Source organism: Crinia signifera, chromosome 1, assembly GCF_055691185.1.
Source record: "Crinia signifera chromosome 1, ASM5569118v1, whole genome shotgun sequence".
NCBI lineage: Eukaryota > Metazoa > Chordata > Amphibia > Anura > Myobatrachidae > Crinia > Crinia signifera.
The window spans coordinates 244,866,920-244,893,144 of record NC_139217.1 but is presented as its reverse complement, the minus strand read 5'-3'; the positions used below and the strand labels follow the sequence as shown (position 1 = coordinate 244,893,144).

Sequence of the window (26,225 nt, the reverse complement as noted above, 5' to 3'; positions counted from 1 at the left end):
AGTGGCATGCTGAGGGCCTGTTGGATGCAATTGCAGCAACACATCTATATGTCAGCTACTAAACAATAGGAAAATCTATCATAAAAAAACATACTAAAACAATTAGGACAATGGCTGCAATAGGAAATTCAGATTATAATGCAGACTCCTGGTGAGTATTTGCATCACTCTTTATTTTTGCATGGACTATAGAATCTGTTTCTGGAAATGTGAAGTGCTGTTGGAACAGAGTCAGTAGTCCTGTAATTACTACTTGTGCTTGTGTAGCTGAAAGGTCAGTTAGCAGCATCTATCATTAGAAAAGTGCCTCACATACCAGGCACATTTTCCTGCCACACTTCTCTCCAAAGATTCGGATCATCTTTGTCTCCTTTCTCTTCATCGGAAACCTCATGCATGGCAAGGAAAGCCAGCGGCAACACCAAGCTTGAGTGGTTCCGTAACACATCTGGGCTATAGCGGCTGATGGCGTGAACTGTTAAAGTACATCCGGTTCTGTATGCCGGCTCTGTGAACAGAATAAAGGAATGCATGATATATAATAAGAGTGACCAAAGACAGGTTATATGGGAGATTATTGGCCGATATTAATTTAGTGATAGTTTGGCCTCCTCTTTTATAATAGTGCAATATAGCTCTGGATAACTTGCACTAAATCTTTAGCATTTCTCTACCAACAAAGCTGGTACTAGCCTGCCCCTGAAGGAAACGTATCACTAAGGGCAACAGTGAGTGGCAGCACACTCGAAGCATGTAATAACTGGTACATGAGCCTTATCAGAGTACCACTAAATAACAGATATGTTCCGCCACCTTCAATAGGATTACCTACGTTATTTATGGGAGTAAGTAGAGATGTGCCAAGGATGCTTACCTTCCTTTTCCATGTACCAGGCACACAATTTCTGTAGTAGTTTTTCTGTGCTAGTATCCCGTGCTGTCTGTAACAAATGAAAATTACAGAACGATTATGAACAATTCAAAATACAATTCAGTTCTTTAGCACGAAAATGCCGGAGCTGTAGAGCATAAGAACTCACCCGGACCAGATGTCCCAAGGCAAAGGCATAAGACTTCTGTACCACACTGTTACGATCGCTTAGTCCATTTAATAAAGCACTCATGAGTTTACCTGTGCAAAAATGATTGCAGTAAGCATCAGAATATTCCAACTGATCATGTGCCCAGATGTTCATGTAATTACAGTGCATTTGAGCCACTCTCCATCCCCCATAAGCATTAACAGCACCTAGATACGCACATTGTGCAGACATGCGCTGTGTACAGGCACTTATTGTACGCATGTGGATCATTGGGTCATGGGACCACTGTCACTTCTAATATCCTTATAATGTACAGTTTATGATATATTAACACCTACATCCTCTACAGTACATGTAGGTAAAATATTGAGAATATAGTAGAACATTTAAATTGCATTAGTAAATCACCTCTCCCAAATGTGTTTACACAACAAAACAAGTCATTTTTAAGGGTGCCAATCCAGCAAAACATCCCTTTACATTAATTTTAACTCAGGCTGTCAAACTTCGTATTATCCAGCAGAAATAATATCATTTGAATAGGGATACCATCAAATGAATCCCAAGGCAGTGTAGTCAGTGTAAAAGGAGGACATACCAGAATAAGGCATTAGATCCTGCGGACACTGTGTTGTTAGAGATACAATAACACTGGCGCATCCACCCTTCAGAAGAAAGAATGAAATAAGAAAAGATGGTTGAGTAATACAATATGTACAAGATCTGCACACAGTGGCTTGTATTATAATGCCTCATAAACATTTGGGGTTTTCACCAGTTCTCCTATATGGTCCATCCAGCACATACTAAGGTCATGTCGAGATGCCTCTATACGAGAGGACTAGTGTCTAGCACTACTTATGTGAATGTGAGGCTCTGTCCATACATGCTGAAGACCCCTGCAAAGCCTATACTGGCCAAAAGATCAGTCATGCCATTTATTTCTGCACGCTAGGATTGATTACATCAGCCAGCTTACACACCCACGACAAGATAGAACGGGTCAGCGCACAGTCATGGTCACATGGTGTGCATAGTCTTGGCTGTGCTTGCGCAGTGGCAGATTTCTTTGCATGGCCTGTGTGACATATGCAAATATCTGCAATGCTGATTCGCATTTCCATTTGTGTTTGAATTAGGAATCAGGCCATACAGTCCAATCTCTGATCTCTACAGAATAACCACTTCCATTATATAGAACGATTCCAAGCTGTCATTAGTGTATCATACACTATACTGGGTTTGGTATGTACCTTTGACAGTGGGGATCCCGACAGTCAGTATCCCGACTGCCGGTGCTGTGACGGGGGTGAGCTCAAAGAAGCCCCTTGCGGGCTCGCTGCTGGCCTGGTGGCTCTCTACGCTCGTCACAGGTTCTATTCTCACTCTATGGGGGTCGTGGACCCCCACAAGCGAGAATAGCCCCTGCGTGTCGGTATCCTCCCTTTCGTAGCGTCATCCGGCACCCGTTGTACTTTAATAAGTTTGAACCCTTCATTTACAGAAGGCAAATGGACTAAAAACAATGGACAGAAAACATGAATGAGATGGAAAAGTACAGTATAAGAGCTAGAACCACCTCACAGCTAATGCAGGAATCTGGTACTCTGGTTGGTTGTTTACACTGGAAAAAGGCATCTAAGAGGGGACATGATTAATATCTATAAATCCATCAAGGGCCAATACAGAGAACTGTCAGGTGCCCTGTTTACCATGAGGTCAATGCATAGGACACGCGGGCATCCCCTAAGGCTGGAGGAAGATTGCACACAAAGCAAAGGAAAGGGTTCTTCACATTTAGATCTTAATTTATCTGCCAGAAAAGGTTGTGATGCCAGATTTACTTAATATATTTAAGAAAGGGATGGACCAATTTTTAGCCGGTAAAGACATCCAGGGATACAACTATAAAAACCAACCAAACAAAAAAAAACAAAAAACAAACAAGTAACTGTGGGGTAGATTTATAAAGCTCGGTGAAGTGATAAAATGTCTTTTTATCACCGGCCAATCAGCTCCTACCTGTAATTTTTCAGATCAAAACTGCAACTTCACAGTTAGTAGCTGATTGGCTGGTGATAAAAACCAGACACTGTCACTTAGCCGAGCTTAGCCAATCTGCCCCTGGGCACAACCAGGTTGCCCTGCAGGTGGGGAAGATGTAAGATGTGCAGAGGCATTTGGATGAGGTGTGACTAAACGTAGAACTAAATTGCAGTCTAAAAATAAAGCTGTCTAACGTGAGGGCTAGTATGTAGACACAGCCATGATGTTCCCTGCATGCAAAACTAATAAAAGTTTGTGGAATAAACCATGCAGTTACTACCTTGCTTTGCTCCCATCTCAGAATCTAGTATGGGTTTGTGCTGCTTCATTAGCATAAGTGAGGACTAGATGCACACCAAGGAGCAAATGTAACACTCTGCCTCATTGGTTTTGTAATTTGTAACAAGACCAAATTGATGGAAATATTAGTAAAGCTGTAGAGGATTTAAAAAATGTTTTAAAAAGCCTCATAAAACACTACTTAACCCTTTGAGTGCCAATGTTGTTGTGGGAGATGTGCAAAAAAAATTTTGGGCGCAATATTTAACTCAATTCAATTAACTGACGTCAGATCATTTGCCAGCAATAAAGTGATTTATATTCCTTGACTACGGCCTTTTTATCGGATATTTGCAAACCTCTCACAGCAACGTTGACACTCAAAGGGTTTACAACTATTGTTGGTTTAGTTGACTGAAATGTACACCTTTCATGATGGCTCTTAAAAACCAAAACAACTCAATTATACCATCAAAACACAAAATAAAAGTCCATAAACAAATTACACTGGACTACAACATATGTACATGATGGCCAATGATCTAAAGATGTTCTTGAACAGTTCATCATTATCTCCCAAGACAACAATAATATTTATATCATCCAAAACAGATTGAGTGATATGAATTCAGTTATCGTAAGGCCCTGCTTGTAACCATGGTAATGTAGGGATTTCCTTTACAACTGACCTTTGAAAATTGGAGCAAATAAATATATACTAAGTGTTATATATAACTCACACAAAGATGCAAGAATACTGGACAAATAGTGCAAAGAATTCCATGAGTCATCTTCAACTTTGTGTGTAGCCTCGCTTCTGTACCAGTTAGCCGTGCTCTGCTAATACAAATGGTAGAAAAAGAAGCTTTTCCAACCTACCTTTGTGCCCAGACCAAGACCACTCCTGATCAACTCAGACAGCTTTGGGACCAACTGAGCCAGTACACTGACATCCAAATGCTGAATGCACTGTAAAAGGAGAAAAAAAATTAAATTTCTGTATACGTATTTCACCACATTTAGGATTGCTCAGACCCGATTCTTCATTCAGAGCTTCCGCTGTTTTAGTGTTATTTTTATTTAATATGATTGGGTCTTGTTATAAATATGTTGCCCAAAACAGATAACCTGTGTGATGTATAGCCAATCTGCAATCATGGCAATTTGTTTTGCTGAAATGGGAATTTATGTATTTATATCTATTAAAGAGTGGAATTTTTATAATAAAATAATATTTTGAAAGCTATCCTGTTTATTTTGAATGAAATGCTGTTTATAAGAATCACCGGGTTAACTAATAGGCAAACTGGTATGGCTGGGGAAGCCAAGGTCATCTTGATAACTGGGGTGGCTGGGGAAGCCAAGGTCATTATGAGAACTGGGGTGGCTGGGGAAGCCAAGGTCATCATGAGAACTGGTATGGCTGGGGAAGCCAAGGTCATCATGAGAACTGGTATGGCTGGGGAAGCCAAGGTCATCATGAGAACTGGGATGGCTGGGGAAGCCAAGGTCATCATGAGAACTGGGATGGCTGGGGAAGCCAAGGTCATCATGAGAACTGGGATGGCTGGGGAAGCCAAGGTCATCATGAGAACTGGGATGGCTGGGGAAGCCAAGGTCATCATGAGAACTGGGATGGCTGGGGAAGCCAAGGTCATCATGAGAACTGGCATGGCTGGGGAAGCCAAGGTCATCATGAGAACTGGCATGGCTGGGGAAGCAAAGGTCATCATGAGAACTGGAATGGCTGGGGAAGCCAAGGTCATCATGAGAACTGGGATGGCTGGGGAAGCCAAGGTCATCATGAGAACTGGGATGGCTGGGGAAGCCAAGGTCATCATGAGAACTGGGATGGCTGGGGAAGCCAAGGTCATCATGAGAACTGGCATGGCTGGGGAAGCCAAGGTCATCATGAGAACTGGCATGGCTGGGGAAGCAAAGGTCATCATGAGAACTGGCATGGCTGGGGAAGCAAAGGTCATCATGAGAACTGGGGAAGCCAAGGTCATCATAAGCTGCCAGATTGTTTTGGAAATTATGCTATATTTTTATATTTTGCATTTACCTGCATTCTGCCATTAGCTTAGGCAATTTAAGTGAAATCACCCCTATTTAATACTTACCTCTCGGAGAGGTTAGCTACTAATCTAGTATTACAAACACTATATTTATTATGACCGTGTAATTACACTTACCATATTTATGGTTTCCATCATTGGGGAGGATTTAGCAGCACTCAGTCTGGCACTGTCCATTGCAGCCTACAAACAAACACGCACACTATTATCTAGAAAGTTTCATGTCTAAATCAAAAAGATCAAAGCACAAAACCTATATTAATGTTCATATTAATATACTACAGAATTTACATATAAATAGGCGTTATATCCACATCTGGGGAGACACTGCTGACAAAAGGCTGTCATAGGTGTCAAGAGCAGACTAGTAGAACATTAAGATAAAAAGTGCTTTCCTCCTGCAACCCTGGTCTTCAGTACAACTTCAAAAAGAAGCCCACAACCAAAAAGGGGGAAAAAAAGCATAAGGTGGGAACAAAGCATCCCCCAGGTAGAGTCAACCAAATAACCAATTACAATTTCCACTACATCTTTTACTAGAATTTAGACTATTTAAATTTTATTTATTTACAAAAATACTTCTAGGTCATTAGGACTCAACGTCCAAAACGTGTACGTAAAAGAGGCACAAAACATGGTGAATTACATCAAATATTCATGAGTATTTACCTTTTCCTGATCTGTGGCACGGAGACTCAGATAATTCAGCACCTGAGGTTCTAGAACACTTAAAGACTCCAGCAAAGCTGGGATGAGTTTTGGGGTATGAGGCTTCAATAGTTCTCCTGCACCTTTGCTAATTTTAACCAGCGTGTTGATACTTTATAAAAGAAAAAAAGAGAACATGAGAAATATAAGGCAGACAAACACAATGCTGCAAACAAAAGTATGGTTTATTCACTCTACCAACAGACCACCTTGTTCCATACATAAAGAACCATATACAACTCTCCTAACAATGCTGATAACTCCTGAAACACTCTGGGGTAAATTTACTAAAGCTCCAAATAATTAAAACAGGTGATTGGTTGGGCAGCATCATTTTTTTTTTTTTTTTTTTTTAAGAAGCTTTAGTAACTTCACGATAGCTGCCCATGAAATTGGCTATCCTGTCAAGATATTGTCCAACTTAAAGATTTGCACCTCAAGAACGTTATCCCTGGAGAAATGCCTTCAAGACAACTATATGAAAAGCATGTAAGAATGTTTTATAGACCCAGCTGAGGAGAACTTTTAGGAATGTGAGCACTTTCAACTGGGCAAAAAGTCTGCACCACTTTAAAGAATCTCCAGCTAATCATAGTATTCCCTGTCTTGGGAAGGGGGAACCGGGAAATTGTGACAATATGCCTTTACTGGAAATAGATTGACTCGGCATCTATCTTTTTGTTAAAGGTTTTCACGGGTTTTGTAGCCATTTCCACATTATTTCATGCATGTAATTTAGAGTTACTGATTGAGATGTGCCATTAGGTTTATGCTTTCATGGTTTTTAGGTCAGCTAAATGTCTGTTTCTGTTGCTCAAAAATAATGTTAAGTACATCGCTAGTGATAAAGTTTGGCCACAACACTCATTTTATTATGAAGACTTTTGTAATAGTCTACTCTACAAGTAGCCCGAATGTGACATCTGTTGCAATCATAATTCCCAGCAACTTTACTGTATTCAGTTAGTTTTAGAACAAATACTGTACATAAAATATGACCAACACATCTATTTTAAACCAATTACCTGAGTGCTCGGACTTCAGCTACTGTGCTCATCATCCCCTTGTCCAGGAGGCATGGCAGAAGAACAGCAATGGTTTTTTGCCCAGCTGCTCCCTTGGAGGTTTCACACATCTTTATACACACCTTATAAGAGAAGAATAAGCACAAATAACTACTGGCTGACTGCTGTGCATGTCTGGCAAGATTAAAAGGAAGATTCATAATGTCACAATCTAAAAATTGCAAACGATGTGCTGCATGTGAAAATCACACTCAGGCACTGTACACTAAAATGTTAAGCTTAATATGTGTTCTTTAAACCTAGTATAAAATGCTATAATGTACTATGAGGGAAAACACAGGCGTGCCAAAGCCGGTTAGGCAGGGGGTATGACGTCAGTAGCAATCCGGAGGGTCCTGTTTTCTTTAAAGCTTCCAAATCCTGAGCTACGTGGTGGCTGTGAGAACTGGTGCCCAGTGTAAAATTAATTAGATGTGAGAAGCTTCCGCTAGGAAGTGGACATATTCGCTCGGGTGCGAACAGATGTGCAGCCGTACACATCCATTCATTCGCAAGGCGGGATTTCACTGGTGCGGGGGCAAATGCTCAAGTGATCATTGGTCATGCAAATTTGTGGTCGTGCGATCAGGTGTGAATCAGGCCCATGGTTGCCAATGTCAACACAGGCCATGACATGTCCATGTCTGGCTAGCCCTCTCAACCCTGAAATGCCCATCTTATTTGCATGGATCTCTGGGCAATTTCAATCTATTTTTGTGGGAAACATAGGGACACATGCGCAGTGCAGCTTCAGATGGATACACAGACAACAGATGCCTGTGTTGGGCCCAATGTATGTAGGACAAAAAAAGAAATACTATCATGACAGAAATCAGGAATTACCTTGCTTAGAGTTTTCAAAGCCATTTCTGCGGCTTTTCGAACCGATTCCTAGGGAGACGTATAGAAAAGGAATTACCATGCTTATTCATAGAAATAGAACACTGAATCGTGAAATACACAATTTGTTTCGGAGAGAAATGAAACTCTAAAGCTAAAGGATTGCTCTGAATGATGTGAAATGGGCTTTGCAGGTAAAGGATTTACACTGCAGACTAAATAGGGTGATTCATTAAAACACATTGGCCGTAATGTTACATTTCTGTAGGAATTATTTGTTTGTCCTTTTATCCTATATACTGTAAGTTTGCAGAAAAACGAGTGACGTGGTCGCTGTATATGATGCAAATGTAACGTGTGGGCAAGCAAAAATACATGCTCCCAATTTCCTGTTGCCTAAGCAGCCATGCTGCATATGCCATTTGGTGACCCCAGCTTGAATGGCTTTAAATTAGAACATGTATCCTACCAGGACACACACTTTCTGTACAGCAACATGTCGGCTTGTCAATGATTGGAAACAGATTGAATTGTGGCATCATTGGCACAAATATATGTTATCTGTGTTACGATCATACTTCAGTCTATAATCATCCAGTACAGTACTGTATGCCAATTACAAATGGACATTGGTAATATAGATCCCTAAGCACTAAGAGAGAGATAGAGTGAAGAGAGAATGTAACAACCAATCAGCTCCTGAATCAAACATAGCCTGTAACATGGCAGTTAGGAGCGGATTGGCTGGTACTTTCAGTCTCTCTACACTTCACAACTTAGTACAAACCCCCCCAAAAAACTCAGTTTACAGCCATAATCAGGGCACCACCTATTAAAAGCATGGTAGTATCAATAATGAGAAGCACATTTGTGTTTAATTAACAATCAGCAACTTACCTTTATATCATCTTGGACTCTGAAAAGGGTCTCCCATATCTCAGGAAGTTTGTCAATAACGTCATCAAGCTGCCGACCACGTAGTAAGTCATTTAATGCTAAACAGCTGCGTTAAAAGACATTTATATAAATTCATATATTCAACAACACGAGATCAAAACAGCTGATTTACATCCACATATAAAAATGGCATTAAAGTATAATAATTTTATCTTCCTAAGCTACAATTCTCTCTCAAAAATAAAAAAATAAAATGGGGGGAGGGAGTTTCTCAACTACAGGACATGGAGATCCTCCATGTAATAGTTCCTTGTTCAGGGACATTCTTAATTCCTTTCAACTCCAAATTCACCCTTTATGTCCCACTGCATGTTTCCAGTGTATCCCAGTGATGACACTGGTAACGTAGATTAATGAGGCCCTAACGAACACCAAAAACATATGGTTTGGTCATTTTCATTTTTTAGTACATAAGTCACTGTAGTTTGTACACCAAAACATTGCAATGCTTTCTAATCTGATATTTTGACTTGCTGGAAAATGCTCACAGTATTTTTACACATTTAAATGGACACTGGGATTTGAATAGCAACCAACATTAGAATACAGTGTTCTCAAGACTTTTTTTTTTTTAAATAATGCCCATTTCAATGGACAAGAGGGCATACAGTGTTAAGAGCCTGTTATTTTTAATGAAAACCTATGAGAAAGAACTAGAATTTACATTTTTCACTTTTCAACCTACAGTATGACGAAAACTGAAAACATGCACAGCTACAGATTTTTTTTGTACGGTGTCACATATGGGTCATTTTTATGCATATTCATGGAATGGCCCTAAAAACACTGTACTTTACAAATAAAGGTCATAATGGAATCAATTGATTAGAAAGTGTCCAGTGCATTTATTTCCATGACTAGTGCAGTATTTTGTGACTTCATTCATTAGTACTGTACAGCATACCTGGATTCACGGATTCGCCACATATTACTAGTCAGGTTACTTATAAGATCTTGAAGGATTTCAGTTAAATATTTATCAACCTGGAGAAAATAAGATCATGAAGATGGTTATATAAAGCAGTGTTTAAATAAATTTTTTAGAATTCTAAAATAATACCTTGGTACAGTGCTAGAGAGGTGAGGCAATTCTCCTTCAAACAGATACACAAATGTTTACATGTATTCTTTTTAAGTAAAGTAGTCCATAAACCCTTTAAACTAAATTTATCATGGCATGTATTGAGATTTATTTTAGCACTTTATATACACATTAAGTGACTGAGTCACACACATACTGTATATAGAAATATTATTTAGCACAATGTACAGGTGTGTGATAGCTACATCGTGTTGCTACTAAGGCCCGTATTCAATGCGGCCGGCGAGGGGGCTAAACGGCGGGGATCGCAGAAAACAAGCGATCCTTGCTGTTTAACCCCTCACTGGCATCCTATCTTACTTTCTAGGGGAATCCTCGCTATCAGAGGACAGCGAGGATTTCCCCAAACAGCGAGGCTCTGTTTCTGCGGCCGCATACGCCGATTCCCCCTCGCTCCAAAAACAGAGCAAGGAATCGGGGTATGCGGAGAGAGGGGGGGTCAGTTGAATACAGACAGGACAAGCTGTCACAGCTCGCCCCCGGCATCGAATAGGATGCAAAATAAAAATGTCTCCCGGCACTTGTGGAGCCGTATTGGCATGACTACAGCAAAGAAGTAGGACACATATGTAGGTAATAAAAACAAAATTAAAACAATTACTTTCCACTCTTGCTCAGGGCTGCCAAGAGGGTGGGGGAGCGGGTACTTATTACCCGGGCTTGCTGGAGGGGCCCTGGTCCGCCCCCTCAGTCCCTCTCGGGCAGCAAACACCTACAGCATGTGCTGTGCTGACAGCAGGCTCAGCATGACCATCTCACTGACCGCGTGAGTGCTCATGCTGAGCCTGCTGTCAGGTATCCTGCTGATGGTGAGGGGAATTGAGACAATAACACTCCTCCCTCAACTTTAAAGTGTGTTTCACCCCCTAAATGTTTTGGGAGTGTGGCCTAATAGGTCAAGGTGGACACGGCTCCCGCGATTAGGCCACGCCCCCAAAATGTTACCAGGGCCCGGCGTTCCTCTCGGCTGCCCTGCTCTTGCTACCTTAGATTAAGTTGGAATATCATATTAAATCATTAAAATTCTTTAACATTGACCGCAACTATAAACAATCAGGATGTAAAGCATGATAGCATTTTCAAGGGTGTGTAGTTAAAATACATCCAATTGGAGTACAAAACCAATACAAGTTAATATGTTTATTAATCAGTAGTAAACTAGCGGAAAATTGACACATAAGACATTATGGTTTCTGCAGAGGGAAATCATTTATAATATATTGAATTTATTATATACAAGTTTGTAATCAGAGTAGCCTTAATTAAGAATTCACAGCTGTGGACATTTATACCAGGATGGCTGCATGCTGACTGTCAGTTACCATCATGCTGACTATATTCAGCACAGCAACAAGCTAAAGTTTCAGACAAGCCATAGTGGGGAATTCTATTGTTAGCAATGGAAGCTGTCTACGCGCCTGATGTAGCTAGTCAACAGTAGCACCTGCCGGGGGTGTGGCCAGCTGCGACGAGCCGATATGTGCGACACGTTATCAGTGTGAGCACTCAAATGTGACTTTCTGCATCGCACCCATTAGTTCAGTCAGGTTTTAGGAGCACACAAAGAAAAAATGAAAACTTAACTTTTTATTTAAGAAACAATGATATCCTTTGGGAAGTCACAGTGAACAAATAGGGGTTAAAATCACAGACACACTTAGTGGCATACATATGAGGTATGGCTATTAAATTATGAGACTGATGCGATCATTGACATTTAATTATATGAAGTACATTTAAACCAATTCCCTTTCTGCATCCACACACTGCTGCATTTCTATTTTAGCGCATACATTTGCTGGCAGATAACACTATATTAATAACCACATGCCTCAAAAGGCCAGCCTTAGTGATGCACTTCATGTGGGAATCTCGGCTGGGGATGATCATCCACATTACACTAGGTTTTATACTGCTTTATACTTGCATTGCCTTATGCTGGGAGTAACATTGGGTCTGTAGATCTTCAATCATCAGCAAACCACCTGCACTGTTAGCCTATGCACTTATTGACATCTTCTGCTGGCTGTTCAACTTGACATGCCATATACGTGAAGGTCTTTTTTGGGAGATGTACTGAGCCTTGGAGATTGATATAGTGGAGAGAGATAACTTACCACTATCCAAGGCTCAGTATATCTGTCCCCCTGAGGCAGGTGAAACAAAAACCAGATAAGCTGCAGCACTCAATGGATTGTTAGACAGCCCCCTGGCGAGCCTATGACCCGCTATCGGTGATCGTGGATAGAAGGATAAAGCCCTAGACATCCTTACACTCGTCAATACTGCAGTGTTGATTGATATCATTAAGTCCATATTAGGTTTAATGTTATAGGACTTACTTTTATTATATGTATTGCTGTAACAGGGGTTACTGATACTTTCATTTTAACAAACCAATTAGCTTTTATTGTCTGTTGTCCAACATTATGATCTGGATAACTCACAATCGGGCAGCTTGTGGCAGCCATGGTGCCTGAGAACATGCTCGTCACAGAGGTCAGGAAATCACCGTCCAGTGATGGTGATCACTCTTCGCTCTCCCTAATTGGCGGTGACATGCCTCCATTTGGGGAAACTGGGGCAGTCGCCACCCCTCTCAATCCCTAACAATTACTGACAATCAGATGCCGATTGCGTTTTGTGCTGCAGGACCCATTCACGCACATTCCTATGTGTCCTGCACATATGCAAAGTTCCAATAATATTTACTTTGCGGTGCAGGATGCACCTTCGTCCATATCTGAATTACGCCCTATGTGATTTAAGAGGACAACAAATAGCATCAAACTGAAAGCAATGTGGCTTCTAAGGGCATTCATCAAATGACGCTTTAGAGGCCAACATCGGTCACCTGCAAGCCACATTTTCAAATGCCCCTGAAAATTAACAAACATTCAACAAAGAGTAAGCACAGAACTAAACATCCAGCGTATACATGGAATTATTTTTTTCCCTCAAAAATGTTTTTTTATTTTTACAGGACTATGATCTTACACACTACTTACAGTAGCCTTGTCAGTGACCAGGGCATTCCAAATGCTAGTCATAGACTGGCGGATTCCAGTGTTTGGGTCAAACTGATAGCGGTACAAGCGTGGGACGAGTTGTGGCAGAAAGGGAGCAAGCTGCTCTCCAGCCTTGGTGGCAATGACGTTGAAACCAAATGCCGCACCCTAAATAAAACCAAAAATATCATAAGACACTTTCTGTATTGTGTACAGCATTGCATGCACATAATGAAATCATCAAGAGGAATGAGCCCTATACCATACACCATGATTTTATAGTTTTAGTTCATAAAATCAATTCATTTTCTTGCAGACCACATTAATATGGTTTACAGAGTAGCATGGATGATACTTCCTACAAGATCATGGTACATTCTTAAAAGTGTGTATCATAGAAGAAATATGTAAAACCGACTTGGCTTAGACCTGAAGTCACGCTTTGGTAAAAATGACCTGGATATTTCTCACTTTACACCAGAAAAGTACCCCACTGCCTAAACAAACATAAAAAAATAAAATAAAAAAATAAGATTCCTAAAATAAATTAAAAAATTCCACTCCGTTTTTGAACATACAATGGGCCAGGATTGCACTTTTAAAACAGCCCTTCTAGTCACACGATGTCATTGCATGACTCCATAGCACCGAGCATCTTTTTGTGAGACGGAAAAATGATGCAAATAAGAAGCACATGCAGTTTATGCTGATTAAATGATATTAAACTTGTCTATATGTTGTGAGTGATGTATCTTCATACAAAAAGCTATGTTAAGAATTTTTCCCTAGAAAAACACTATCATATGATTTGTTTGCAGATACAGCCGTGTATAGATTAGATATATATATATATATATATATATATATATATATATATATATATATATATATATATATGCATGCCATATATCATTTTAATCAGCACAAGCTGCTTGTGTGTCCTATTCACACAGCAATGTGAATAAAATGCAGGTGTAAAAATAAAAAAATAAGCAAATGCTAATGGAGTTGCATGGGACCTGGCAGCTCACTCACAGCATGCATATATTGCTGCGTGGTATATTGAGACAAGATGTATGAGGGCACATCTGTCTGTTCTATTATTGATTGGTCAGCATTTGGAAAAATCCAATTACACTTCTCAAATCATTCCCACAGTGGTGAACAGTTCAGGGGGAGAGTGCAGTCAGCAAATAGTGAGTGTCTCACACATATGCTTAACCAGTTCTATCAATTCATTTACTATGCAAAACTTCAAAGTAAGGAAGGTTCTGGTAACAGGCATGGTCTGTGTTCTTCTAAATCAGAAAAGCAACATGCCAACTATACAAATTATTGTCTAATGTCTAACTTATTTTCAGCTTGAAAGACATACGTTTAGATCAATATATTACCTTCCTTGAGGTCCACATGGCATGGTGGTTAGCTAGGTTCATGAATTTGTATATGAGGTCTGGTTGACTAAGGTCACTGGCCAATGCACATAGCTCCTTATATGTAGATAGCCCCTGTCTTTGCAAGAAATAGAGAAATGCAGATCATAACTTAACACCTAGCTTACCAACCAGACTTTTCTACCTTATGTTATGAAGCAATAAATATACACATTACAGATCTGACCTCACTAGCCTGATATCCATTTACTGTGTAAATTCTGCATTGAAAATATGCGTTACTTTTGTAAAATGGCCACAATTTGTCACATGAAAACATCCCAAAAACATTAATTCATACAATCACACATTTACCACAATTTAAAGTACTGTTTTTCTCCTCATCTACAATCCAGTTAGATACTTGAGAACGTCAGTAGTTGTTAGTGCTTGCTGTAGTCAAGCTATTTTTCTCTATGGGACTGGATGATCGGCACAAAATATGCCAGCCTTCAATAACATGAGGGCGTCTGCTCTTCAGCCCTTTTGCCTACCAGCTTTTTGGACTTTTGCCCCACGACAATATACGAGTGGCATTTTTAGAACATGCCATTTCAGTTGTTTGGAACTTTTGCTGATCTACCTACATTATTTCATTCATTGTAGAAACACCCAAATGAAACTGATCTTACAGGTAATACTGAGAGCACTTGACTCAGGAAGGTCAAAGTACAGACACATTTTCAGCATGGCAAAAGCCAAGGAATGGTGCCTACTTCCAAGATCAGACAGGTTATGTCCAATTTCTTTACCAGCGTGTACTTCAGCTTGCTTTAATGATATTAAAAGGTTGGGATGGTATAGTGTTGAGGCGCTTGAGCTTTATTAAAATCGAGAAAGGGCCAGAGGGAATTTTCACACCCCAGAGGGACGCTTTCTTATTACAGTACCATGGAGGAGAGGTACAGATAAATCCATCCTTATCTGACCCCTTTAATAGGATTGAGTCCTATGTTAATCCCCTACTGTATTGTTCTATGTATTGTATTGCAGCTGAGAACAATAGGCATTGCTGAGCCACGGCTATCCAGATAAGGCTAGTTGAAGAAGCCTCCATTTATAAGACACACTTTGTTATGATCCTTAGTGCATAACAACCAATGCACTTAGTTTCTGGGGCAACCTACTCCCCCGGGTTGCCGTGACCCTGAGTGTTTTTACATTTTGTTAATATTTTATGTGTGTTTAATTAACCATTTTTAGATCTACCACCAAGTCTAAAAGATACATTTCTAGGAGCAGCAATACCTAATCCACAGTGAGTACCGGTACTCTTTCCCTTATACAAAAGAAACCGAGATATACTTGTGATTACCTAGCTTGACGTAAGTTATGTATGATCATCATATGATTCTCCTGAAAAAAAAAAAAGATACCCAGATGTGTTTTTCCTCACTTGCCTCTTAAGTTAGTGAGGTGCCACACATACATACATGGGGTTGTTCACTGGTTTTTGAGCCGACATCTGCAGACAGGCGGTATTTCATGCCCTACCATCCACTAGTGTGAGAGAATAAAATAGTATGCAAAGCGCATCGAGGGGATGCGGCGCACTTCAAACTGTGTCGACATCTGGGTCAAAAATAGTGAAAAATCCCATGTTGCTTTTGACTCTCGACCAATGACCTGTTGACCTAAAGTCATGTTGACCAAACGATCCAAACCCGTCTCTTAATGTGTAAATCTCCAGGAGAATTGGAAAATATCTCCAAAAGAGATAAATAATCCCATATTTCCCTTTCTCACAGATAAATTAAGCTCCAGCACCTCTACACTATATGCCATCTCAACCTTTTAGGACTAATGTTGTGGGTCCAACCCACAGTGTATATTTGGGCAGATAATAGCCAGTCATTACTTATCCAACTTTTGCATTAAAGATATGGCTGTTGAACCCCTGACCCTTACGTCTAAAATTATTTTGAGATAGATATATAGATATAGATATAGATATAGAGATATATATATATATATATATATATATATATATATATATATATATATATATATATATATATATATATATATATATATTCAATGCTCATAAAGGTTTTAGACAGGAATATTCACATATTGTCCAGTTACCCCTGTTCATGAGGCATGGTTTAGAAGAGGGCACTTTATAAGTTCAGGTCTAAGCCCTCTGATAAAAATAAAAAAAATTTTTAACCTGAAATGCAGCCTCCGTAGTGTCCCCCAATTGCTTCTTAGGATCTCAACCTGTTAGGACAGCCTTACAGCAACTTATTTTTGCATATTCAAATTCAGTTACTTAGGTTTCCTTATCTGGAACGCAGCCTTCCACTTTGCCATCTTAACAGAAGAGTCTTGGAACCTGGACCTCAATCATTTTATTTTTCTCATTTGTCATGTCATGAAAAAGGCCTTTTTTCTACGAAACATTTTTTGCTTAGCCCAAGGTGGTCTGGAATCAGGACAGTTTGATCCCAGACAGACTAAACATAAATAAGTAAGACACTGCTTGCTCTCTAAACATTTTAACATTACAGACCTCTGTCCATAGAATCTGGGCTTTATGCAGGATCAGTGGATTTTGAGATGTCCATAAACGTATAAGCATCAAAAATACCATCAAAAAAAGGAATTCTAGCAGTTCACCAGACTTACATTAGGGAAGGGACACCTGTTTGGGGCCTCTATTGAACAGCTGTGGTGGGTGGCCACCTGGTCTTCCTATGCACCCTGTCGCAAAATATTTTCCAACTCTGTAGCTCTCCAAAATCTGCATTCCACATACACACTCACTACTTTCTTCCATTCCCTTTTACAAGATTGCTCCAGGGTACACCCATGTGGCGTACTGCTCTACCACTGCACTGCAAAACTTTTTATATGCTGAAAATGCAACCTTTAGGAAGTTTATTAACTCCATACCACCTTCTTATACTGCCTAAAATACATTTCCATGGTTACCACTCTGAGCCCCTCAAAATTACATTGCTTTGTGACTGACAATATCCACTTAGTAAAGTTGCATTCTAACGTAGATTTTTTTCCTAATCAAGCATCTCTGATGTTTACAGTGATATTTGACCAATTGCTTCACAGTGTAAAGTAACACATTCTGGGGAACCATACAATTAAGTGATTCATTTTTGTGCAAATATAATAGTGAAGCTTACCCATCTGGGGTTTTGCCAAGGGAGGTACCTTGAAAAACCTCAGTGTCTCCAGACACATCATGCTTTGCCCTAGAATAAAATAGAAAAGCTTGTTTCATGTTAAAAATTAAAGATGGAGCAAAAATATATAATAATAATTATTCCCCAATAAGTGATGACCAAGTGTTTGGGAAAATGACCATGTTTGTGAGCATGTTGTCATAATATACCAAAGTACTATATGTCTAACTCCAGGGCCTGTCCCCTGCTGGAATCCTGCTGTTCAGTGTGGCCCAACCACATTACTGCTGGGCCGTTCCTCTCTGCAAATGCACCTCCAGGTATCCATGGGCCTCTAGAATTTAAGGACATTGAACAGCGCTGAGCTGGCATATAAGGCCATGATAGGGGCTTCTGTGCTGGCACATATGGTCACATTAGCAGTTGGGGGTATTAATGTCCACCAAGTGAATTTGGAGCACAGATGTTGGCATATTTTGAGCTTTGGCATCTTGCTCACTGCGCCATTATTTAAAAAAAGTTGAAAATATCAGACTTGGATGCGGTTTATGCTGAATGTAACACTTCTCTAGCAGCTATAAGTAGTGTATATGTTGACAGAGGATGTCATCATACAGGATTTATTTCAAGATGTCTATACAAGTTTTAAGGTTTCTTAGAATAGGACTATTAACTTTGAAACTTGCCTAATTTCTGGTAGATATCCTGTAAGAAAAATAATAATTTATGGGCAGTCGTTACACAGCACTGGGCAACTGTGATTTTATTACAAGTATATTTTTGTTAGTTTGGTGATAAAGCAATATTTGTAGGATTACCTCTGCGTGGCATAGTGTGAGCAGCAAAAGACATGTAGGGTATTATTGATATAGAATAGTGTGGGCGCTGGGATGTTAGAACAGACAGTGGGTGGGATACCCCATATTACACCAACAGTGTACTCATTTATCTAAACTGTACTGTCCTTTACATACACTACATAATATACTACATCCTTACTTCCTTCTACTGCATCTGTATGCTTTCACCCAAACTATATGGTCACCAAATAGCCAACTCCTCAATATACCACCCTAATACCCCATATACATTGCATAAATAACCTGGGTTGATCCAGAGTCTCTGTGGGATGTGAAAGGGCCTGTTTGAATTTCCAGGTCCAGCAAACTGGCATTCCAAACCAGGTTAGAGGAAGGGCTAATCCCTAGGGCCCAGGATGCTGTGCAGTGTGAATGGGTTACTCGGGGGTCGAGCGACCCAGGTCCCGTTTACAATATGGAGGAGGAACAACCCCCCCCCCCCCCCGTTTGACACGCTGCCGCTCCACCCGACATCAGCGACCGAGGCCGGGTGTAACGTGGAATTTTTTATGTGTGTGACACACACCACTCAACACTTACACCATCACAGTACTAGTGAAAGACTTTTAAGATGGCTATTTAAGATTGATATATTTTGGTAATGGCACAAGGTGACCTGAATATAATAGAGAAACTAGAAGGTTTCACAACAGCTGCAGGTTGGACATGCCGCGTGTAGAATATGAGATTATAGGTATTTTTATGTAAATATAGTATATGCAGTAGTATTTTGTAGCTCCTAATGCGTTTATAGTTTAAGGTGTGACATTAAGGTCCTTTTGTGCATCAGATGTTGTAACTGGAAGATTTACTCTTGAAGGACATATGTATATGACCTGTGGCACACAATTATGCATGTAGAAAGCTCTTATATAATTTGCAGTCTAATATAAACCCAATCATTTTTCAAACAAATCAACCCCAAACTTTACACTTCTAAATGACTATATATCATAATAATGAATTACATATTATACCACTAGTTCCCTAACATAATCATCAAGGTTTAAGAATATCCACGCTTAGCCACAGGTGACTTAATTAGCACCTTGGTCAGTTTGTTTCCAAGCATGGATATCTCTAAAATGATTTATAATTTACCTGTAAAAGAACCTCTACAAGATTATTAAATGAGAAACATCAGTATTAAAAACCACTAGAAAAAGCTGTTGAATATAATTATACGCAATATGCAGATGGATCATTTTTAATTCAGCAAAAATTGTAAACTTAATTTTAGAACATAAAAAAAATCTGTACCAATCTATATTATACAAACAATCCTAACCATAATAATAGGTGGTAGCTTTAGGCAAGATTAATGGCACACACGTCCTTTGAGTTTCACAGTACCTTTTCCCAGTCATGAGAGTGTCCACAAGTATGGACACCAGCTCCTGTTGGTCTTGTTCACTGCCCAGTTCATATACCAACCCAAGACCTTTCGAGGAAACATCTTGGCTAAGTTCTGCAACAGATTTTGCGTAATTATCAATGGACTTAAAAGGAGTTAGGCTGATAGATGGACTGAGACATTACATGCATAAAAGCACGAGAACCTTGCCCACATTAACACCCCCCCCCCCCCCCCCCCCCAAAAAAAAAAGTTTTACTGATAGTTGAGATTTACAACTGCAACAGACATAAATGCAAATACCAGCCTTGTTTAGCATTTATTACTATTGCAGTTTGAAAATATTGGTTAAAGCCACCGATGATCAGCAACTTGTACAAATTGTCCATTAGTAAATGGGCCTTACCACGCACATACACCAGTCACAGTAAAGAACACTTCAGTAACATTTTCAAAAAAGTACTTTGCTGTACAACTGCTTCAGGGTGCATGGCTTCTTTTAATGACATTATTCTCAAAAGATGACCTGCAGCCAGATTGCTTTGGTTTAAATGTACATTGATAAAATACACCTTTAGTTAAACACCTTCCTACTCTTGTCCCGACTCATTTACTTCATCCAGTTTTCCACCTTCTCTCCCCTAGCACTATTGGTGCCACCCATTCTCTCCGTTTGCGTTCACTAACTCTGATTCGGTTGGCTAGCCCTTATAATAGATACAGGACGAAGAGCCCCTTTTCCCCCCTTTTTTCATCCCTCCTGTCCATGGCGTTTATTGTAACATCTTGTTTTCTTCCGATGGTGTACTCTACTTATGCAGTGTCATTTGTTTTAAGGTCTATCCTATGCACGGCGTGGTGTACCTGGGGCCCGACAAACAAAAAGTTAAATTTGGGTAACCAAGTCAATAGTGTAGTACTAATTATTCATGAACAATGTTCTTGATCTTCTACAACAATATTTATACCTTTCAATCTTAATTGAACATTTTAACAAAATGTATACATACCATCATTATCAGACAGGACAGATATAAAGGCACTTTGAATTTCTTTAAGCTTTGACTAAATATGGGAGAGAAAAAAAAAAAGACATCTTTTTATGAGGTGCACACTGATTTCATTATCGTGCACGTATGTGTGTGTATAAAAAAAAATAATAGTTCAAAAAATATATAAATCCAATAGGCCGTTTTTTTTTTATAAATGTCATTGTAGTTAACCATTACTAGAGGGTGCACTTTAATTTCCTTTTACCATTTAGCAATGTTAGACGTACACAAAAAATCATTGGGCCTAATTTAGACCTGATCGCAGGTCAATTTTTTTTCTCAAAATGAGCAAAATCACATTGCACTGCAGGGGGGCAGATGAAACATGTGTAGAGAGTTAGATTTGGGCGAGTTATTTTGTTTCGGTGCAGAGTAAATACTGGCTGCTTTATTTTTAGACTGCAATTTTGATTTCAGTTTGAACACACCCCACCCACATATAACTCTCTCTGCACATGTTACATCTGCCCCACCTGCAGTGAACATGGTTTTCCCCATTTGGAGGACACATTTGTACTGCAGTCAGGTCTGAATTAGGACCTTTGTGTTTTACATTACACAACGTTGCCCTCCAGTTTCTCAGAGTAAAATTACAGTTGTAGTGATGTCACCAGCAGAACAAAATGGACTCCTGCAAATCAGGTAACCCCAGGACAGGTTCTTCACTGGCCCCCTACTTGCACAGGATAGCTACTGCATCCCTAGTGACTATATAGGGCATACATTGACGCCCTTATGTAATAATGCCCATGACAACTAGCTGCACATGTATGTTCTGTGGGTGATAGGGCCAGAATACTTGTTTAAATTATTCAAATTGTGTTGTGTGTTCCCATATTGTACGGCACATGTACAATAGATAATAAGTGTGTGTCACTGAATGATATGTTAAAGTTTACTCTTTTATTGAGTTTTGTAAATCACAAAAGTAATTGACAGTCAACATACCTTTATTTCCTGATGCTTGCTCAGTTTCTTCACCACAGACAGGAGCCATATACAGGCTGCCTGCCTGACATGTGGATTCACACTGACAACATGTTTGTTAAGAATCTGGTCCAAAACCCACGGGACTTCATCATTCACCTTCACATCTAATAGAATGATGGCAAATTAAACAGATACACATTTAAGAACACTTTGCACTTTATTAAATCTCTTATCCTGATAGATGTATTTAAAATCACAATAAAAAAATGTGCAGTACCATTACACAACTGAAAACCCAGTGTCCATGTCAGGAAAGACCCAGCGATGAAACATGTGGGATGAAGAATTTGAAGGATGATGCATCCAGTTGCAATATTGCATTATAGAGTTTATATCTACTGTACCAAGTAGTCTGTATGCTTGACTAGCTGAACAGTGTGGACCATGTGGATAATACAAGCAGCATGGTAACTGAAGGACATACCTGTAGGTGGTTGATAGTCCTCCTCAGCAATGATCCATACATCTCTGGCTGCTGTTGATTTTGATCCAACAGCTGCATTAGTTATTGCCTCCCCTATTGTAAACTGAAGCTCAAGTTGTTTTGCCTTGAAAGGGAATACAGATTTAATTGAAAAGAGACTAGAGGATAGGCACGATTGTCAGGATCTTTATGCAATTATAGAATCACCTGAACTGTAATCAAAACACTGGATACCACTCAGAGCCGGCACAAACCAATTTCATGCCCTAGGTAATATCTTGGCACTAGCACCGCTGATAGTTCTGCCTCTGACCCAGCACCCAATATCCAGTAGCACGGATCAAAGCAGCTGCCAACAAACACCCATCACCCCATAGCAGTTCTTATTTTGGTGCCCTGCCAGCAAGAGATTTAAAATAGGTACAGTCAGTGCCTACTGAAGGTGTGGCATGAAAAAGGGGTGCTTTCTTCCTGGGGAAAGGGTGTGGTCACACAATGATGATGACCTAGGCCCTGTCCATTCCAAATACCCTAGGCCAGGCATTCCCAACCACGGTCCTCAAGGCACACCAACAGTGCAGGTTTTAGTGATATCCAGGCTTCAGCACAGATGGTTTAATCAGAATCCCTCAGATACTAATTAAGTCACCTGTGCTCAAGCCTGGATATCTACAAAACTTGCACTGTTGGTGTGCCTTGAGGACCGTGGTTGGGAATGCCTGGCCTAGGCATTTGCTTATTACCCTTTGCTCGGCTACCATGTTCAGGAACCAACCATCAGATAATATATAAAATATATAGGTTGAGAAGTACGAAGCCCAGAAAAGTGATAAAATGGTGAGTTATAAACCACCAACCAATTAGCTCCAAACTGTCATTTTTCAAACTTGTAATATGACATTTAGGAGTTGATTATTTTGCACTTGATCAATCTCCATTTCAAGCTTAGTACATCTGGCCCATAAACAGTTAAAGCCTCTATTATGGAATACAAAGAATAAAACTTCTCTTTAATGCAACAAAAACCAAACCGACAGACAAATTAATGGAGTTATCATAATGAACATTCTCAGACTACATATGCAAATTAAACAGGTACTGTAGATCTCATAAGTCATGTCACTACAGAATATTAAACCGTACCTCCACACATATATATGCACACATGGTAAGTTAGGAAATTAATAATTGCAAACCTTTCTTCATAGTGTATGTATTCTGTACAATAGGCTTTCAAATGACTAGTGGACTGGAGAGCTGCATTAGATTGTCTGTTTACTCATTTATGTTTCTAATTGCATCATATAGGTCATCCGGATTCTGTATGAAATCCCGCCAGTCAAAATCCCGAATGGGTCATAATCCCGACAAGGACAAAATCCCGGAGTCGAGAATATATAGTGTGGCGAGCGCAGCGAGCCACCGAGCCCGAAGCGTGGCGAGCCCCGCGAGGGGACGCGTATAACTTCACAGGTATACGCGTGCGTTTGCCACACTATATATTCTCAACTCCATGCCGACGTGGATAGTAGGGGAATGAAAAGGTCGGAGGACGCGCACCGCTGCGCTCGCCACGCTTCGGGTTGGCGTCTATCGTGGGGTGACGACGGGGCCATATACAATGTGAAATGGGTCATATTGGCCCATTTCACATTTTTTTCAATGTGAGATGGACTTAATCAAGTCCATCTCATCTTGTGCCATTATAATGGCACAAGACCGACGCGATGCTCACGATTTCAATGTTAAAAAATATTTTAACATTGAAGCCTATGGCAAAATCGGGGGCATCGCGTCCGGACCAATGTTAATGGTCCCGACCGACGCGATGCCCCCGATTTTCTACCTTTGCCGGCAAAATGGACCCGATTTCAAAGGAAATCGGGTCCATCGCGGGGATCGTGTACCTTAACCTAAAGGTACACGATCCCAACGATTGTGGCCGTGCTAGGAAACAAGTACCGTATCAGCACCTCTATTAAAATTAAGTAGGCCACCACTGATTACAAGACAACGCAAGACACTGATTACAAGACAACGCAGAAAAAAAACCAAGGGGCAATGAGAACCAGAGAAAGTGGACAGAATCAAAAGCATGTAGGTGTGGCTTAATAGATCAATACACACTTTTCCAAATCGCTTCAAATCAAAGACAATGCAGCTCTCCAGTCAACTACTCAATTGAAATCCTACAGTTTTCTACAGAATATCATACACTACGAGCAACCCTGTGACCCAAACCTCTACTTCTTTATGCAGAGGCACAAAGACTTAAATTGTCTGGGCAACAACTTGCCGTACTGCAGAGGATGTCATTTTCATTGCTTAGGAATATTTACATACAGATTTATAAATATTACACAAATCCTTAATATCTTTAAAATGATCAAATTAAAAAAAAAAAAAATAATTATTACTTCTACTGATTCCATGAGTCCCTGCAGCAGAAACTTCTGATGAAAATTGCAATCTCCAACAGGGAAGTAGCCCAGCGTCCTTATAGCTCGTTCTTTGGCCTGAAAAAACAAATTAGTAAAGAAATCCATTTTCTGCTTCTCAACACTTGAAGTATCATGCTAAATACAAAACTGGGTTCTTCCAAAAAAAAAATATATATATATATATTTAGTGTAAAACATGTTTTGTATGGCCTTTATTCATGCATATCAATGCAGAAATCCTCTTTACGGAACACAATAAGTTAAAAATAAAGACAATGTTCATAATCATTTCAGTAGTTATTGCAATTTCAGTCCACTACAAGCAGATCCTCAACCACATAAATATGAACATGTTTACCAACAGCATAGTAAAAATAAAAAATAAAATAAAAAGAATTATGAGAAAAAAAATTAAATAAAAGGAAAATCCACATTATTTACCTTATTGGTCTCCTTGCCAGAGGGTATTCTAGCCAGCAAAATTTCTATAAGTTGCTTCTTGGTAAATCCAGTTCCTTCGTCAGCGATTGGCAGTGACCCATTCCGCCCAATTTCTCCCAAGGCCGTTACAGCAGCAATTGACAACATTGGAGAGGGGTTATTCAAAAATGTTCCTATATGGGAAAAAAACATTTATGTGGAGTTTGTAAACGTATCATTTGTAAAAAAGTGATCAAAAACCAGGTGCAGTAAGGCGAGATCTTAAAATAGGCCCTATGGAAGTAAAAGTTCCCAGCATTGTTTCCAAATATTGTTTCTTTATTTTCAGGACATTCCGTACTTAAAACTTTTAAATAGTAATGATGTCAAGTAATTAATGTAAATGTACATTGCTTAACATTCCAGTTTAAACTCATGTAAAAGGTCAATGCTCTCAAGATGAATGAGTGTGCACCAAAATATTTGTGTTTATAAGCCAAATCAATGTTCCAAAAATAAATAAATAAATAAATAAATAAATAAAAACAAGTTTCAGCTCACCAATTGTTTCCACACATGCTTGTATGGTCTCATCCTGTTCAGGAATAGGACCCGATTCAAGCAGCCATTCTTTTTTGTTATACAAGTATCTCCCAATGAGGTATCCCAAAGCCAGTATAGATCCATGTTGAGCCTCAGGGTTCTGCAAGTTTTATGAAACATGTGTGAGTTGTTAGTGTAGGAATCCCATTGGTTATGGGGAGCAGTGTGCGCTTACTGTATATCATTTTCAGCACTCTCTGCTTAATGTGAGTGTTGTAGAGGTATTTTTGTTTGAATCAAAAGTGGGTTAAAAGGCAGGGTTTCCCAAAGTCTTCCATCACAGACGAGGTATTAACCTCTTCGGTGGTATGCCCAGAAATTTCTCTGCCTCAGCTGTACTGCAAGAGCGGGCTCTCCCAAGAAACTTCCAGGCATGCCAC

At 39.7% G+C, this 26,225-nt stretch overlaps 1 protein-coding gene across 2 annotated transcripts in view; it reads right to left on the bottom strand.

The window, feature by feature from the left end:
• Nucleotides 1-26,225, bottom strand: part of ECPAS (Ecm29 proteasome adaptor and scaffold) — a 74,639-nt gene that overhangs the window by 10,057 nt on the left and 38,357 nt on the right. For both annotated transcript variants that reach the window (XM_083179597.1, XM_083179593.1), the window contains exons 21-41: nt 25,804-25,945; nt 25,264-25,436; nt 24,799-24,897; nt 22,382-22,505; nt 21,916-22,061; nt 20,926-20,980; nt 19,915-20,029; nt 17,702-17,770; nt 14,520-14,637; nt 13,126-13,293; nt 9,920-9,999; nt 8,956-9,061; nt 8,062-8,109; nt 7,180-7,301; nt 6,116-6,266; nt 5,564-5,629; nt 4,248-4,337; nt 1,642-1,708; nt 1,041-1,132; nt 875-941; nt 317-508 (exon numbers count right to left, since the gene is read on the bottom strand). In XM_083179597.1, the coding sequence (XP_083035723.1) occupies nt 317-508; nt 875-941; nt 1,041-1,132; nt 1,642-1,708; nt 4,248-4,337; nt 5,564-5,629; nt 6,116-6,266; nt 7,180-7,301; nt 8,062-8,109; nt 8,956-9,061; nt 9,920-9,999; nt 13,126-13,293; nt 14,520-14,637; nt 17,702-17,770; nt 19,915-20,029; nt 20,926-20,980; nt 21,916-22,061; nt 22,382-22,505; nt 24,799-24,897; nt 25,264-25,436; nt 25,804-25,945 (2,290 nt within the window). The remainder of the gene's footprint in view (nt 1-316; nt 509-874; nt 942-1,040; nt 1,133-1,641; nt 1,709-4,247; nt 4,338-5,563; nt 5,630-6,115; nt 6,267-7,179; nt 7,302-8,061; nt 8,110-8,955; nt 9,062-9,919; nt 10,000-13,125; nt 13,294-14,519; nt 14,638-17,701; nt 17,771-19,914; nt 20,030-20,925; nt 20,981-21,915; nt 22,062-22,381; nt 22,506-24,798; nt 24,898-25,263; nt 25,437-25,803; nt 25,946-26,225) is intronic.